The 18004-nt window shown below is 43.6% G+C and overlaps 1 protein-coding gene and 1 pseudogene across 9 annotated transcripts; both read left to right on the forward strand.

The window, feature by feature from the left end:
• The first annotated feature begins 857 nt into the window (after window positions 1-857).
• The window catches only part of LOC117462587 (eukaryotic translation initiation factor 4 gamma 1-like), a 57823-nt pseudogene continuing 40676 nt past the window's right edge, over window positions 858-18004 (forward strand).
• Window positions 11772-15594, forward strand: LOC117462529 (uncharacterized). 9 transcript variants are annotated; one of them, XM_034104795.2, is made up of 10 exons: window positions 11772-11790; window positions 12977-13181; window positions 13967-14015; window positions 14103-14163; window positions 14248-14298; window positions 14378-14422; window positions 14515-14579; window positions 14690-14798; window positions 15086-15157; window positions 15286-15594. In XM_034104795.2, the coding sequence occupies exons 5-10, from the start codon at window positions 14290-14292 to the stop codon at window positions 15577-15579; spliced, it is 594 nt and encodes a 197-aa protein (XP_033960686.1). In that variant the 5' UTR covers window positions 11772-11790; window positions 12977-13181; window positions 13967-14015; window positions 14103-14163; window positions 14248-14289; the 3' UTR covers window positions 15580-15594. The 9 variants fall into 9 exon arrangements, with proteins under 9 accessions (XP_033960686.1, XP_071062520.1, XP_033960687.1 ...); XM_071206419.1 differs by having other exon boundaries at window positions 12977-13176; XM_034104796.2 differs by lacking the exon at window positions 13967-14015.

Here is an 18004-nt window from a genome sequence, read left to right on the forward strand (position 1 = left end):
ATCTTATTTTACTATTTTATTTATGCATATTTTTTATCTCTCCAGTTTAAAACGATATGTCTGGTTTACTGTCCTATAGTATACATTGGAATGATTTCAAACCTGTTTTATCCCAATAATTATAAAAGAGTGCCTTGGAAATATGTGTTTACATAAATTGTGATCAAAACGTTTGAGACCCACTGAGATAACTTAGACTAAAGTGAACTATCTAAACACTCAGAGTCCTTTACCTCACTGAGCTGTAGTCATCAGCCTCTCAGTCTGACTGGAGAGGACTCTCCCTCCACATCATTGTAGAAACATCTTCTTCTTCCGTAAGAGCAGCTAGCACCAGATGCTAATAACAACAGCGCCGGTTCCAGTGCACCCTCCCTTTCTCCCTAGCTCACTCGCACGTTGGCTGTGAGCTGCGGTTGCCAGATAAGCCAACATCCCCCATTGTCATCACTTGCAGCGCCCATCGTACAGGGCAAATGAAAAGTGTAACCGGGATGAAAAGGGTGTTACATTTACTTAATTATGAATGTTGTTACATCAAGGCCGAAAATTAGGATGAGCACCAACGGTCAAAACATTTATTTTTTCTCCCAGAGCTGTCAGCGCAGCGCCTCCACAGATCTGGCGCCCTAGGCTAACATTTATAATGCCAGTGCAACCGGCCGGCCCTGGTCTCAGGTTACACTGTAGGAAATGTAGATACAACGCTACATTTCCCGCCCCGCTGCAGTCATGCAGTAGGCTACGGAGAGCGGCGAGAAACATTTCCTCCGGTTCCGAACCGGAACCGGTTCTCGGTACCCAACCCTACTTATGAGCATCCTTATGTTCGAACATGGTGTTTGTTAGGCCAATCCATGACTAGCACAGAAGTCCAGTAACAAACCACCACTCCGGTTCAGATCAGGGGGGCCGTTCCTCCCAATCACTGCTGCTGCTCAGACTCAGAGCGCCGCCCCGAGCTCTGAACCTGAACCCACACAGGCTGAGGCAGCAGAGCCTCTCCTCTCCAACGGTCTTCCTCAGGACGCTGAGGAACTCGCTGATGATGTGGCATTAACAGACACTACACCCCTTGACAAGCCTGAAGCGTCGCAATCTCAGGAATCCGCACCTGTGGCTAAAACGGCAATGCCTGCCCAGGAGGAAGTAGAAAAGGAGGAGGAGAGTAAGGAGACAATTGAAGATGCCCCTCCTGCCGCTGTAAGCTGCCCTACAGAGGAATCTACTATGCAAGGTAGGGTGGAGTTTATTCTGGCTCACGTGTATGTTTGTTGTTTGTGTCTGTGGTAGATTTTAATATCAACACTGCCTCCTTTTCTTAAAGCTGCAACGTCCGTGCCAAAGAAGAGGAAGAACATGAAGGAGCTCAACAAGAAGGAGGCCATCGGAGACCTCCTGGACGCCTTCACAGAGGTGAGTGTCAGTCCGGATGACCACATGAAAGATCGATATTAGCAAAAGGACACAGTGTGCAAGTGTCTCCGCAATTTCAGACGTATCAATAATATTTTTGAGGACATTTTCTAACACTAAATTCTGCATCAAGTAACTTGGTTCTCAAAACACGTCCTCATCTCTTGGTGTTTGTGTTTGTCGCAGGAGCAAGAAGCCAAGCCTGCACCCGAACCCTCGTCCGCTCAGGCCGACCCGGCACCTGTTGCTCCTCCCGCGCCTCCTGCTGAAGTTGTGGATGAAACCTGGGAGGAGAAGGAGGACAAGCAGACCGATAAACCTAAAGCAAAGACTGAGCCAACTTAGGCGAAATACCAGTACAAAGAAGGTATGCTGTGACCAACATGCTCTAGAATTGGCAATACCAAAAAAGAAAGGGGGGCACAGTCAAATGTATTTATAATTGTGTTGCAACAGTTGATTCATATATACAATGTTTCTTCCATCTCTCTCAGAACAATGGAAGCCGATAGACCCAGAAGACAAGAAGCGGTACGACCGGGTGTTCCTCCTGGGCTTCCAGTTCATCACCGCCAGTATGAACAAACCTGACAACCTGCCCACCATCAGTGACGTGGTCCTGGAAAAGGTAAGGGACTTTTGGAAAAAAAGCGTTGAAATTAAGCAGTCCTCCACTTCTTTAAACATTAACATTTATTTTTAACTTCAGGCAAACAAGACTCCGATGCGGCCTCCTGACCCAGCTCGCATGATGAATGTCGGTCCTGATTTTACCCCCTCTTATTTGGGGAACCTCGGAAGCAGATCGACGGGGGGACCCCGAGGCCCAGTGAGTGAAATGGACTCTTCAAAATCCCATGGATATGTGTTGACAAAGGTTTATTTTCTAACTTTTCCTTATATCTTTTCCCACCCCTCCTTTTAGCCACCGGGCGGGTCGGGCCACGTCGGGCCACGTCGGGCCACGCCGCTCCCAGCAGGGTCCGAGGAAAGACGCCAGGAAAATCTTCACCAGCTTGTCCCTCGGGGAAGACATACAGCTCAACAAGGCTGAGAAGGCCTGGAAACCCAGGGTAAAGAAGTCCACACAGAGCCACACCGAAGAGGTGGCCGAAGACGACGACCCCGAACAGGCGAAGAGTGCCGAGCTGTTCAAGCATCTGCGCAGTATCCTCAACAAGCTCACCCCTCAGAAGTTCCAGGACCTGATGAAACAAGTGCAGGATCTGACGATAGACACCGAGGAGAGGCTGAAGGGAACCATTGACCTCATCTTTGAGAAGGCCATCTCAGAACCCAACTTCTCTGTGGCCTACGCCAACATGTGCCGCTGCCTTATGGGGGTAAGTCGAGGGATTTTTGTGAAGATATTATAATTTCCTCCAATGTTGACATGTAAAACAATGCCCTTTTTGTCCTTTTTTGTATCCATATTATTATCAATGAGATGTAAAGCGTATACTAAATAATGTGTTTCTCCCTCAGTTGAAAGTCCCTGCCACAGACAAACCAGGAGTTTTAGTGAACTTCCGCAAACTGCTGCTCAACCCAGAAAGAGTTTGAGAAGGACCAGGATGACGATGAAATCTTTGAGAGGAAGCAAAAAGAAATGGAGGTTGCCAAAGAAGTAAGAAATGTGATCTTTTAACGAGACGGGTCTCAACCAACACATGTTTTCGTTGTTTCATCGGACTCAACTGATCATATTACTGAGTACAGTTTCCATTTGTTTCTGCCCCAGGGAGAGGAGCAAGAGCGCCTGAGAGTGGCGCTGCAGAACGCCAGAGACCAGGCCCGCCGCTGCTCAATGGGTAACATCAAGTTCATCGGAGAGCTCTTCAAGCTGAAGATGCTGACGGAGGCCATCATGCACGACTGCGTAGTGAAACTGCTGAAGAATCATGATGAAGAGTCTCTGGAGTGTCTCTGCAGGCTGTTCTCCACCATCGGCAAAGACCTGGACTTTGAGAAGGCCAAGGTAAGAAAAGCACAAACATTTACACATTCGGCTGCCCCGGCGTTTTTAATGTGCCACCGATTGTTAGTGATGGGTTCGAGGAGACCAGGGGCCGAAAACCATCGACCAGATCCACAAGGAGGCAGAGCTGGAGGAGCAAAAGGAAATGATGAAAGTCCAGCAGATTATGTCCAGAGGAGGAGGAGGAGGAGGAGGAGGAGGAGGAGGAGGAGGAGGAGGAGGAGGAGGAGGAGGAGGAGGAGGAGGAGGAGGAGGAGGAGGAGGAGGAGGAGGAGGAGGGGGTGGAGGTGGTGGAGGCAGAAGGGACATGGGAGGGAACATGGGGGGCCGAGGCTCTCACCCACAGGGGGGCCGCGGGACCAGCCAGCCTCAGGAAAGGGGCTGGATCTCTGTGCCCATCTCCAAGAACAGACCCATCGACACCAGCCTCATCAGCAAGATCACCAAGGTAATGTCCAGGTGTTAGTTTGCATTTTTGTAGTGGGTCAAATATCCTTGTTTTTTTATCATATCTTGGTTTTATTTGTGAAGTTGAAGTCAAAACGGTTGACATTTGACTCCTTTTTCGTTTTTTTATATTATAATGTCAAGTAAGTCTAGTCAAAATATTTCGTCATTTCTTTCTCCCACGCCGTGTCGTTGCCCTGTAGCTTTAACTCATTTACTCTGAGTCATGCTGACTGATATGAAAGACCTGAAATGGCGACACAGCAGAGGACATGAAGCTGCTGCTTTGACAATATTTTGTCTCCTTTTTTCTTGTCAAATGAAATTATGATTTTGGTTGATTTTATTTTCTAAACTACAATTAAGTCACTTGTTTTTTTTACCATATGACATGTTAATATTGTTACAGTTTTGACGTCAGTGCCAACTCGTCATCGCCTCGTTTTAGTCGAGGTCAACAAGCATCTTTAGTCATTTGTCATAGAACGTTCGTCTCTGAAATCCCCGTTTCAGGTTTTCACTTGAACTCAACACCTTGTCACCTGTCAGTAATTAGTGCGAATGCTGTTTACAGCATTCCACTATAGTACTTCAAATCTTTATTCTTCCCCTTAAACTTAAACTTATTTCAGCCAATACTTTGGCACTCCATAACTTCAGCTTATTTTCAACTACAGAAACCATTCAAATATTAAACTATTCAGCCTGAATCTATGGGAAACCTTCAACTTTTTAAGAATATTTCATACTTTTTGAAATATTCAGCTTTTTAAACTCTTTTTTTGACATTGAAGTCAATGGGAGATGTCTTCAAATCTACTTTTCCTACACTTTGCGCCAAATGCATCTCCTTCCACATAATTTCAGCCAGACACTTCATTCCAACTTTCAAATGATCACAATACCCTCAGCTATAAAACTTGTATAAGAATAATTTTGATATATTTTAAACTTTTTGAGATATTGGAATTAGTTTGGAGCTTAGCAGAGAGGCCTTTTTCAGATTTTAACATTAGAGTGGATGGAGCAGCTCGTTAAGTGTAGAGTGCTTTGATCTCAAAACAGAGTGCAGCGGTGCCTGAAATTCTCCCCCCAAAATATTTTAAACTTGCCATAATTCCCAAACCCTCCTCAGACATATTTTTTCATGAAAAACGTAGGAAAACCTCTCCTAGGTTGGAAAATAAAAAAAGATTAAGAAAAAATATTAAACATGAAGAGCATGAAGAGAGAAAAAATCCAGCTAGCTCCCAATTGATTCCCATGTTAAATTGTTCTGGATCTTTCATCAGAGCAGGGAGAAGTACACTTTAGACAAACTGCTCCCATCTCCACATTGTACACACAAAACCCAAAAAAAATACATATATCAGTTCATTGGGGTTCCCTGATGCTCACGGTCTACTCATTTTTTGATACAAAAATTGTTTCACATTAGCGGGACGCTATGGAGCTCAGGTATCCACCATCTGAAGCTTTTACGGCCGACAGGGGGAGGAGAATACAACGCTGTGTGTATTTATCGCTAAGCTAGCGGCTAAGCTAGCTGGACGCTACGGAGCCCAGCTATCCGCCCTCTGAAGCTTTTAGTGCCGACAGGGGGAGGAGAATGTCCCGCTAACGGTGTGTGTGTGTGTGTGTGTGTGTGTGTGTGTGTGTGTGTGTGTGTGTGTGTGTGTGTGTGTGTGTGTGTGTGTGTGTGTGTGTGTGTGTGTGTGTGTGTGTGTGTGTGTGTGTGTGTGTGTGTGTGTGTGTGTGTGTGTGTGTGTGTGTGTGTGTGTGTGTGTGTGTGTGTGTGTGTGTGTGTGTGTGTGTGTGTGTGTGTGTGTGTGTGTGTGTGTGTGTGTGTGTGTGTGTGTGTGTGTGTGTGTGTGTGTGTGTGTGTGTGTGTGTGTGTGTGTGTGTGTGTGTGTGTGTGTGTGTGTGTGTCGGAGCTCAGATGAGAGGGCTCTGATTACAGTACACTGTAGGAAACAGTTCTGAACTGTTTCCGCCAGTTCTTTCAGTTCGTCGTTCGCGAACAGCTTCTCTTTAGCTTTTGGCGGAAGGCGGCGACTCAAACAAACGAATCGTTTTGTGGGAGGAATCAGTTCATCTCGTTCACTATCACTTCAAAGATTCGTTCAAAAAGAACGAATCGTTCGCGAACGACCCATCACTATTCAGCACGACATGCGTTTCTCTTTACCCATGGATGCACAATAACAACGGACCATATCGCCTTACTGCCAGCCCACGGAGCTGTAATAATGGATATATTGCACATGTTTGCTGTAATTCATCATTTGTAAAATATTATACTACATGGGCTGTATGATGTAAATCGTGTACCGTAAATGTTGTATTAAATAAAGTTAATATTACCGACGTAGATTAACGTTCCTGTAGCTTCTTATTGCACTTGCAATTGTTTTAGTTACTTGTGGGCTACTTAACATGAATAATCACAGTTACTATCCTTTTACTCCATCACATTTCAAAAAGAAATAGGCTATTGTTATTTTAACTCCACCACAGTAATCCATCATCAGCTTTACTTTTTAGATAAAGTTTTAACTCACAATTGATCATAACAGGCTTCAACATATACATTTTTATATATTACCAAGTGGTTTCATGTACAACCCACGCAAGTATCATGCTAAATGAAGCTCTGTTGCTTGGATATCACTAGATCCTGATGGCAGCGTAATATAAAAGTACATAACGATTGATGTGTAACTTAGCATAATTTACTAGCTAGCCGCTAGCTGCTAGCTGCCGCCTCGTTAAAGAGCCTGTGACACGAGTTTCCCCCATCATCCAAACCCATCAATTTGAGTAAATATTGTCCCCTTGAAAACCGTTACTGAACTGATTTTGGATATTTGTACTTTGATAACCATTAATCTGCCTTCAATGTTGACCATTTTCTGGATCTTCTCCAAATGATGTGTGACGTCATTGCGGGCACAGCGCTCCAGCTGCACCGTTCAGGATCCCAGCATCTGCATGTAAACGCACGATGGCGCACACAGTAGCAAGCTCAGACAGTGATGATAGTTTAATTTTGAACGTATCTGAGAGCTCATATGAGGCTGAAGGATGATCGGTTTATGTTGTATCTGTTAGAAGTTTAGGAATTAGGTGCGTCAATATGGGCGATCATATGGTCATGTAGCCAGTGGTGGAATGGGACTAAAAATCATCCCGGGACTCTCGACCGGCCCACTTCGGTACCGCTAGTAAATTGTCAACGGGGGGAGTGGGGGATGTCAGGGGCGGCGGGTGCTGTAGATAGTAAATGTAAATATGTAAATATTTGTGTCACTGCGCATCCTGGTAAAATACAAATATAATGTATAATGTCTGTGTCTTTGACTTTAGCGCTGCTAGCCAGCTGTGCCCTGTACTACGAAGCCAGTTCAACAGACCCTGGATATGTTTGAGTAACAAACAAACTAACAACAACAAAGTAACACACGAGATCTCGCTAAGTGGTCCTACGACGCTGGTTATCAACTCGGTAAATCAAGCCAGGGTTTCTCTCTCCAGCTGAGAGCGCGTTCACGTCTAAGACACGAGTGGATCTGACTTTAATTACATTTGACTCGAGTGTTTCGTCAACATAATGTGTTGCTTAAAATAATACTTCTGCATACAGTAGGCTATGTGACACTGTAAGTGTTGCACGGCCAGATACGGCTCAGCTGACTCAGATAAGGAAATATATGATATATTATGATATTATATTATTATATTATATGATCGATGATCTGATTGATGATGTAATATGAATGATAAGTGCGACACGTTGGCGTCTTCTCTGCATACGGCAGTTTAAACTGTATTTCCTTTATCCTGTAATATGACTTGAGAGCTTTAAACTCCGCACACTGAGTTGATCTCTTTTCTATAGACGCCGGAGGCGGGCAGCGTCAGGTAAAAAAAGTTATTTAGCCTTCCCAAACCTGAGCCTCACGCGCCGCCTATGGGGGATGTGCTAGTGACTTATCCGACCGGCCCACTTCGGTACCGGCCCACGGGATTCGTCCCGATGACCAGTCCGCCACTGCACCCAGCCCACGTAAACTGTCAACGGGGGGAGCCTCGCTGCGGGGAAACGGTGGACCTAGTGTCCCGATCGGAGTGGGAATAATAATAATAACATCCGTGCATTTTATTAATTAATTTCCCCAACATTGTGGTAAAAAAAACACGTTTAATCCATGTTGGTGTACTACAACTACAACAAGCATCGGTTTGTTTTCTCATCAGGAAATGCAGACCGGCACAAACAAATGATTTTTAATCATCATCCTCACGATCATTTAATGTATCGTATGTTCGCCGCATTGACATGAAAGCACTAATAAATGTAGTTTCATCCACTTGAGTTTACAACTACAAAAATAATCGATTTGTTTTTATATCACATCCTACGGGAGGAAATTCAGTTGCTCTCACTACCGATTTGTAATCCTAATGTAATCATCGTCTTCACCACGATCATTTATGTTTATGTCGCCGAATTGACATGAAAGCACTGACACATATGAATATACTGTAGTCAACTTCATTAAAACGTTATTAACGTGCCTAAACTCAGTAATTCACCATTTCTACGCATGACAACACACTTTGTCCGTGCTTGGCTCTCTCGCTGCACAGTGAAGCGTTCCCGCATTGACGTCACTTCCGGCTTCCCCCAAAACTTCAAAATGAGTCGAAGGAATTTCCCCGCGATGTTCGAAATTATTGATATTTAACGGAACGGTATCGCTTTTTCTTTTTTAAACTGACGGTTCGAGATGACTAGTAGCCCAATATTTCATTGCACAACAGTTGTTGGGATGCTGTCACAGGCTCTTTAATATAAATCCAGTACCATGCTGTCATGAACGCACGGTGCTGTTACGTGTACGCAAATTCACGTGCTTAATGTGAACGAGCCTTTTGGGCGGCGTGGTTAAAGTTGCGCATGCTCTATGAGTGCACATACGGGTACTTCTCAGGCATGCCGGGTAATCTGTGACGTTTCGCTCTCTCAAAAGTTATTTATCATCATGCGCCATTGAGCAACTCTCCTGAGAGGCTTCTCAATACTCAAATTTCTCCTCGGTCCTCCGGTAGTGACCCGGAAATGAATTTCAGCGCGCCATTTTGAAGGACGTCTCATTTCTCTAAATGCACACCGAGGACCGAGGATCGAGCATCGAGGAGGCTCTCTGGAGGAGCTCTAACCGAGGATACACTGATGGTTCCTCCACGGCTCCTCCGCGGATGCATTTCCGGGAACGGTGGAGGCGTGACACACGGCCGGACTTATCTCAGCCAATGACAGCTCTGCATGCATCCCCTGGATATTATTTTAGAAACTGCTCTCATCGCAACGCGATGTTTACAGTGAGAACAGCTGTGAGGTCCTGCAGAAAGCAGAGCAGTGTGTAAAATATATCACTCAGTATAACAGGCATACATTATTCTCTTTGTTTGCTTTAGTTTAGTAGATATCTACAAACAAAGAGTCGATATTTTTCTAAAACCATTTAGTGCTTCACATAATAAAATACACAACGGCTGTAGCCTGATTATGCTTTAGGAGCTGTAGGCAGTGGTGTAGTGGGCGTTGGACGCGGGGGTACGCCGTACCCCCACTTATTTGGAGCATGATCTTTTTTGTAATAGTCTAATAAATATAAAAGCATTGCCAGTCTTATCAGTTGCAAGTGTGTATTTGTTATAATAATGACAAAAACATAATACATTTCACAGTAATTATAATAAAAAATAAAAACGATTTCCTTAAAGAATTATGATTAGTCATCACGCTCGTGACCCCGCGGCGAGCTGGGGGTGTGTCAGTGACACACCCACGGCCAGTTTACCGCCCGCCGATTTTGCGGCAGCTCTTTCCCTCAAGAACGCTAACGAAAAAGCTCTATAATGGCAGGCAACCATTTTTTACTTGACTTCTTTTCTCAAAAGAATATAATTCACAAGAAGAAAGAGTCTAGCAACACCGAAGCTACAAGTGAAGCTGCTACTAGTACTACAGTACATCATCAGAAGAGCCGCCTAAAGACGTGGATAATGCTAGCTAACGTGCACGTTAGCTGCGCTAGCAACGTTCCCCTGGCTAGCTCAAGCTCACCTTTCCCAGAGGTATGGACGGAGGAGATGTGGCGGAGGAAACAAGAGACATACCCGTGGATAGACTGCAAAGCTGGGAAACTGGGCTGCAAAGTTTGTTCATCCATATCTGATGTATCAGTCTTCAAAACGCAAGGTGTGTGTGTGTGTGTGTGTGTGTGTGTGTGTGTGTGTGTGTGTGTGTGTGTGTGTGTGTGTGTGTGTGTGTGTGTGTGTGTGTGTGTGTGTGTGTGTGTGTGTGTGTGTGTGAGAAAAAAAAAAGCAGCGCTGTCTGCTTATTTGCAATGTAGGCTAGGCCTAATCAGAATAATTTCCCGTCCAGATTCAATGTTTGCATTAGTAGGCTATATATATTTTTCGTTTTGTTTATTTAATAAGTTAATTTCAGGACAACTTTGGGAATTTTGTTTGTTTGTTATGAGTTTTAAATAGATTTTGAAAGTGGAGATAGAGAGAGAGAAAAGCAGCGCTGTCTGCTTAGTTGCAATACTGTAGTTTATGCAATTCAGCCTATACATTGTTTATGTAACGTATGCCAGTGTGTCCATGGTTTTGAGTCTGTGTGTGTCTGTTGAGCACAGCGCCGTCTGCTTTTTGCAGTACAGTAAGTAAAGTAGGACTAAGCATACCGGTAGTTTCTGTGGACCTGTCTGCCCGTTTTGTGAGTGCACTGCGCGCGTGCGCACTTGTTTGGGATGACCTAATTTAAAATAGTGTCCCCCCAGTAAAAAAATCCCCACTACACCACTGGCTGTAGGTGTGTGTGTGGTACAGTGTGTAGGTGTGTGTGTGGTACAGTGTGTAGGTGTGTGTTGTACAGTGTGTCGGTGTGTGTGGTACAGTGTGTGCGCAGATGCGGCGGACAGACGGGTCTCAGTTGGTTTGGTGTCCTCTGCTTACTTTTAATACTTGTAAATACAACTTTTGGCCCGTAATTTCAATTCCCCATTTCAGCGACCAGAGAGAGAGGGGGGGGGGATATATCCAGTCTCTGATTGTGTTACGTTATTATGAGGGTGCTCTCATACTTTAAATTGCATATATTTATATAAATATATTTGTGTGTGTGCATGTGTCCGCATCTGTAGCCTGGTATTGTCTCATTATACCGCACTCTCAATGAATTCAAGGTAAATATGTGGGGGAACAATGTTCAGATGATCTAACAGAGATTATAAAATATGACAAAACACTCGACAGCTGATGCAGCTGTTGCCACGTAATAATGAACGGACGTCGCTTTAATATGACCGCTCAGAGGAGAGGAGTTCTCATTTCTTTAAACGTCTGCTGCTTCCCCTCCTCTCTCCTCGGTCCTCCGCTCGCATCTCCTGTGGGCGGGACTAAGTCTCGAGGAGGAGAGTCGAGGAGGGGACATTTAAGAATTGAGAAGCCTCTATAGGAATGAATGAGGCCCCGCCTCCCACGCTGTATCCAGTTCTTATTATACATCCATTGTTTACACACACAGGTGTTTGTAAACATTCAATCACTACTACTTACATTTAATATCTTTATGTAACTCCTTCAGCCTAATTTCAGCTGCAGGAACCATTCAAATATCAAACTATTCAGCCTTTTCAACACATGATGGGAAACTTTCAACTTTTTCAAAATATGTTATAATTTTTAAAATATTCAGCTTTTTAAAGTCTTTTTTTAACATGGAAGTTATTGCAATACATTTGAGCTTTAATAATTAACACACACACACACCCTCTCTCTCTCTCTCTCTCTCTCTCTCTCTCTCTCAAACACAGGCACACACTCTTTCAAACACACACAGTCTCTCTCTCTCTCTGATTGTGAGTGGACCGGTGAGTATAGCAGAGCGATCGTTTAAAGTTTTACAACTTTTCAAACCATTGTTTACAATTCATTTTTCTCTGGGTGATAGTTTATGTCTTTGTGCATCACTTCGCCGACTTTGGTGTTTTTGGTGGTGTTGTTTGGTTGCACTGGTGAATTGTTTGTCTAATTGTTTGTCGAGCGGCTGCAGCTGCAGTCACGCCGCCAGGTATGGCGTTCCGTGGCAGCTGCGCTGTGTTAGAGAAGCTGACTCGCCAACACGCCATCAAGCTCTCTCCACCTGTCGGTGTGTCGGTGGAGGAGTGTGGTCTGGCTGTGGGGGCTGTGGTGGGATATGGCCAGACCCGGCGGCAGACATACGTCTCTGGGCGGGCATTTGATGTACCAGGGCGGGCCCACCCCGAAACTTACATTTCCCGGGAAAACTGAATTGTGAAGGAGCTGACATGCTGAAAACCCAACCCCTGCAGGGGGGTCTGGGGAGATTCTCCCCCAGGAGATTTTTTGAAATACTAACATAAAATACACATTCTGGTACTCTCTTGAGAAGAAAAATAAATAAATCTATTACTCCATGACATATTTTAAAAAATGAATGTCATTTCAGTTTGTTGTTACTTTGTTCTGAAAGCTGAACCTGCTGCTCCTCACAGAGAGAAGAGGGAAGAGGCTGTGAATGACTTTACATTGTGGATAAGGGTGGATAGCCCCCATTGTTCTGTGTGTCAAAATGAAAGACAGCCCATACATCAATCATCAAACCGTGGGGTCTTATTTAATTACGTGTTGATTTCTATCAACACGTAATGTTGTATCGATGTATATAGAGATTTACTACAGCAAAAATATTCTCCGTCGGGACTTCCTGCAACGACACCACGTCGTTATCTTGATTCTGATTGGCCAGAAGACATTATCAAAGATGTTCTATTGAGAAGACGATCACTTCGTGACAAAAGTTTTCAAAACCGTTTCTAGTCTTCGGTATTTCCAGACAAGTGGCTACTGAAATCAATCTTACTAACTGCTGTCTGTGCAATTTACTCCGCGAGTTGTCGGACTTTATTTAGCTTCCTTTAAAATCATTTTTCATGGTGGGGCTAAGCCATTTATTGGTATGGCTGTAGCCTACCCAAGTATACCCTGGCGCCGCCACTGAACATAATAATAAAACAATTAAAATGTTGTATTCAGCCCTGATTAAAACAGCGGGCCCAAATCCTGGATGGTCGAGAGGGGTCTGCCTGCAGACCTCCAGTGTCAGGACAGTTCCGGTGCAGACCTCCAGTGTCAGGACACCTCCACTGTCAGTACAGGAAGTGACGATTCTGACGAACACGTTTTTTCCCCCGCCCACCGAACGACTCGTCTGATGGTTTTTGCAAATTAGTAAGGTAAGGTGCGTGACCTGTTTGCACTATCCAAAACAATGAATGCAGTCTAAATGTATTGTTTCGCAGACAAAACAAAATGTATCGATATAATATATATATACTTGCAGAGCATATCATTTGCTTATCATAGGCCACCTATGCCGTTATTCTCTGATGCGTCTCAATATCATCAGCGGTAATAACAAAAAAGTTGATGGAGGCAATGTAATGCACTCGTTTACCGAGACATGGGAAACTGAGCACAAGTTTGTGATAAATGGAGACAAGCCGGTATGTCTTATTTGCTACGAGGCAGTGGCATGGTGTGAGAAACCTTAAGTAACCGTGTGTGTGTGCCGATGTACAAGCATGTGTTTTTGTTACGGAACTAATTTCTTTAATAAATTGTGCAATAGTTGTTCACAGCTAGTTATTAATTACGTTATTACTAAAACCAATAATATCGAATGCAGAGGCAATTGTGTAATGTGAAAAATATATATTTATATAGTCTTTTTACGTTGTTAGCTAAGTGTTTGTCAGTTCGGCTTTATTAAACGTTTGTGTAAAGAGGTTAGCAAGGATAGGTCTGCATGTGTTGTTGTTGGCAATGACACTGGTATCTTTTAAAAGAAGAGATAATGCAGATTAAAAGTGTGTCTATCGTTTCTGGCCGTTGTAGAATGTAATGTATAGTGAAATAAGTTGTTTTCACACTTAAACAGCGTGCAAAGACTGGCCGTATGAAGTATTGTTTTAATTGAAGTTTTAGTACTTTACATTTTGTAACATTTGTTCCTGTTTTTTGTAGATGCATCTTTCAATCCTCTGTGGCACTGCAAAGCCTGCCACCTCTGATGGTGTGTGTTGTGCATGAAAGAGGACCATATTGATCATTTTGATAGCGACCTGTTTAGATCTTCATACAGCTGTGTTTTTCCTTCTAGAAACCTTTCACAGTCAATACATCCTGGACCGTGGAAAGAGACGACTGGTTTGGTAATAGAGGTAATAGTATACCATTTGTATCATTTATATTCAACTGAAATGTCAAACTATAACAAAACAACTAAATGCTTTCTGACATGCTAGGGTTTCCCCAGGCAACTGTATGGGAATGACTGTGGCATCTTCATGTTGATGGTAGGCTACATTATTGGTCTGATTGAATTCTCTGTTGTTTTTAAGATAATAACATTAAATTATATATTTTCTTTCATAGTATGCCCTTTACACCATACTAGATGCACCCTATGATTTCACTATTGTAAGTTGATCTGGTCATTTAAAGTAAACTCAAAATCCCATTATGACATTTAATCTGACATACAGTGATAATATATTTCTTTCCTTTTTTAGACTGACATGCCAGCTTTGCGAAAATGGTGGTGTGTCATGCTAATGGAGAATTTCGACCTCGGAAGGTGAGACCACTAAAATGTTGACGTTAGATTAACTTTGAAATGGTTAAAAAACACAATGTTATACCAACAGTACCTGTATTTGTTTCTTTATTTAACCCTTTTTATTTGAGTCATGGCAAAATGTTTGCCCACTGGACAGAGAAATCTAAAGCCCTCCTGCGAGGTGAGGTGCCTCCAGTGTTCAGAATGAGGAAGAGGAAGTTGGATGACATCACGGAGGTCAGATTTGTATTGCAATCTATTTCATTTAAGTTGTGTTTGTATCTACTCTCACACTAAAGCTTCAATTTCATTATTTGTTTCACCACTCTATATTTAAATATATATGTATTTTGTCAATATTTACTGCATTTATTCTTCCTCGTGGTATCAGTATTTAGGACGATGTTGGAGGACAGTCCTTAAACTAAAGAATATGTTGAAAATAGCATACTTTACTAAAAGTATGGTAGTTCATGGCAATAGTCCCTTGTATTTTGTACATTTGAAGTTTTTTTGTTTTTTAGAAAGAGGAGCAACTTCAGCCTCATCCAGCTGATGTCTCAGTTGGGAAAGATGTGGATAAAACAATGGAAGCGGTAGGCTTGTTTACTAGTTATATACATCATATCCAAGGAGGACGCCCTTTCCTTGGGTTAGTCTGCCAAAAAGCTACTTAATGCTTAATATGTATCAGTGGGTATGATATATTTTCTCTTTTCCGTAGCCAACATCTAAGATCGTGCAGGACTGCAAGAAGGCAGCAGAATGGGTGGTGGCACACAAACATTTGTGCACCAGGGTGCATTTGCCCGATGCAGTGAGCATGGGGGAAGCACAACTAAGAGAGGCTGTCAAGCTTTGGGAGGAAAAACCTGACGAATGTAACGAGGATGAGATGGAGGCAATCTTGCAGCCATTCAAGTTTAGGTTTAAACATATGGAAGACATGTGGACCTTCTTAAACGAGATCAGAGACAAAAGAGGGTATCTGGCATTCTGTGAATGCATTTCTGTTTGAATAAAGGGCAATAGGAAGTTGGAACACTTTGTCAGTTTTTGTGTGTTTTGCTTTGTTTTGTTTTTCAATGAAGCATTTGATAATTCACCTTGATTATACCATGAACACCACAGAGGTATGTTGGTTTACTTTAAGATAAGCCTTTTATTGTCTCCCGCATCACACCACAAGGGCAATTTGGGAGTCCATCAAGGGGATCTAGCAGAAAAAATAACTACCAAATATGAAAATAATTGACATTTTAATACACAATGGAATCTAAAATGGATATAATTTATAGCAAATTGTTTAATATGCAGATTCTTAATCCAATAGTGCAGTAAAGGGAGAAATAAAGTATGTAGGAGTGAAGTGAAACAGTCTATTGTAATAGCAAACAGTAATTAGACTATAGAGCTGTAACATAATAAGTAACATAATTATACATAACATTTTCAGGCTTATGACATAAATAAGAGGCAAATAATTTTAAGAAAATAAATATGGTTTTAACTAACTTCTACTGCCCTCTTAAGTGGTGTCATGCTGACATAGTTAAAATATCTGGGTATGGGTCGCGTTTGCCATTCGATCAGTGAGGGGAGAAAAATGCAACAAAAATGGTCAAAATCCGTTAATATATGGATGAGTGGGGGGCGGGCTGGACACAGGCCGTGGGGGGACACCCGAGACCGGGCAATGTCCAAGGTAGAAACCGGGTGAAATAGCCCAAAAAATAATAAAACCGGGGAAAGTGGAAAAAAGTGTCCGAAAATAGGCACTCGTGAGGCGGGCAGAGTCCCCTGTCAACTCCCGTTACATTCCTCCATGGTGTCTTTTGAGCGAAAAACTTTTACGAGAACCAGGCTGGGGGGTCAAAAGGGCTTGACCAAGGCCGACCCAAAGTGCACGGTGAGCGGACTCATCACCTCCGTGATGAGTCTCCATTGTGATTCAGTGGGCGGGGGAAAAAACGTGTTCGTCAGAATCGTCACTTCCTGTACTGACAGTGGAGGTGTCCTGACACTGGAGGTCTGCACCGGAACTGTCCTGACACTGGAGGTCTGCAGGCAGGCTCCCATGGGATGGTCGGGCCCAAATCCTGGATGGGCGGGCCCGGCCCCATGGGGCCCGCCCATGACGCCGGGTCTGGATATGGCAGAGTTAAATCTGCCTCCCGCATGAACAGTGCAGTGGTTATTTTTTTAGACTGCACGGAGAAAGCTAACCAGCTGGTGGAGAGCGGGCTAGTGATTAAAGGGACGCTGTTACCCGTGCTACCCCTTGTCACTCCAGCTAAAAAAGTAATCATCTCAAATGTACCCCCGTTTCTGAGAAACGATTTGTTGGAGAGAGAGCTGGCTCGACACAGGCAGCTTGTGTCTCCCATTAAGTTGATCCCCCTGGGCTGCAAATCCCCGCACCTCAAGCACGTTGTGTCTTTTAGGAGACCGGTGCTTATGGTCCTGAAAAAAGATGAAGGGGAATTAAATCTGACTCAAGTATAAAATTGATGATTTTGTGTATACTGTCCATGTTACGTCTGACAGTTTGAGATGCTATGGTTGTGGAGCGGCAGGACACCAAATCCGCGTGTGCCCGGAGAGGGCGGGTGACACGCCCGGGGTGTCTGTAGAGGCTTCTCAATACTCAAATTTCCCCTCCTCAACTCCTCGACTCCTCGGTCCTCCGGTAGTGACCCGGAAATGAATTTCAGCGTGCCATTTTGAAGGACGTCTCATTTCTCTAAATGCACACCGAGGATCGAGCGTCGAGGAGGCTCTCTGGAGGAGCTATAACCGAGGATACACTGATGGTTCCTCCACGGGTCCTCCGCGGATGCATTTCCGGGAACGGTGGCGGCGTGACGCACGGCCGGACTTATCTCAGCCAATGACAGCTCTGCATGCATCCCCTGGATATTATTTTAGAAACTGCTCTCATCGCAACGCGATGTTTACAGTGAGAACAGCTGTGAGGCCCGTGCAGAAAGCAGAGCAGTGTGTAAAATATATATCACTCAGTATAACAGGCCTACTCTCTTTGCTTTAGTTTAGTAGATATCTACAAAGAGTCCATATTTTTCTAAGAACATTTAGTGCTTCACAATAAAATACACAACGGCTGTAGCCTGATTATGCTTTAGGAGCTGTAGGTGTTTTCATTTCATTTCAAACCTTTATTTAACCAGATTGGTCCCATTGAGATCATAGATCTCTTTTTCAAGGGAGACCTGCAGCATATAGGTTCCACATGAAACATGAAACAATAAGGACATTATACATTATATTTACAGGATACATAGTTATAGACAGTGCCCATTGTATCAGCAAGCATTTCATTTACCCTAGCTTTAAAGACATGCAGAGGAATGAGATTGCTCAGTTTGGGGGGGGGGGGGGGGGGGGGTATATCCAGTCTCTGATTGTGTTACGTTATTATGAGA

Source organism: Pseudochaenichthys georgianus, chromosome 17 (assembly GCF_902827115.2).
Source record: "Pseudochaenichthys georgianus chromosome 17, fPseGeo1.2, whole genome shotgun sequence".
NCBI lineage: Eukaryota > Metazoa > Chordata > Actinopteri > Perciformes > Channichthyidae > Pseudochaenichthys > Pseudochaenichthys georgianus.

Bases quoted from the DNA above. Each gene is read 5' to 3' on its own strand.
- LOC117462529 (XM_034104789.1), top strand. From the start codon at position 14,029: ATGAAAGAGGACCATATTGATCATTTTGATAGCGACCTGTTTAGATCT. The intron at 14,580-14,689 runs GTGAGACCACTA...TTTTTATTTGAG, and splicing joins GAGAATTTCGACCTCGGAAG to TCATGGCAAAATGTTTGCCC. The intron at 15,158-15,285 runs GTAGGCTTGTTT...TCTTTTCCGTAG, and splicing joins TGGATAAAACAATGGAAGCG to CCAACATCTAAGATCGTGCA.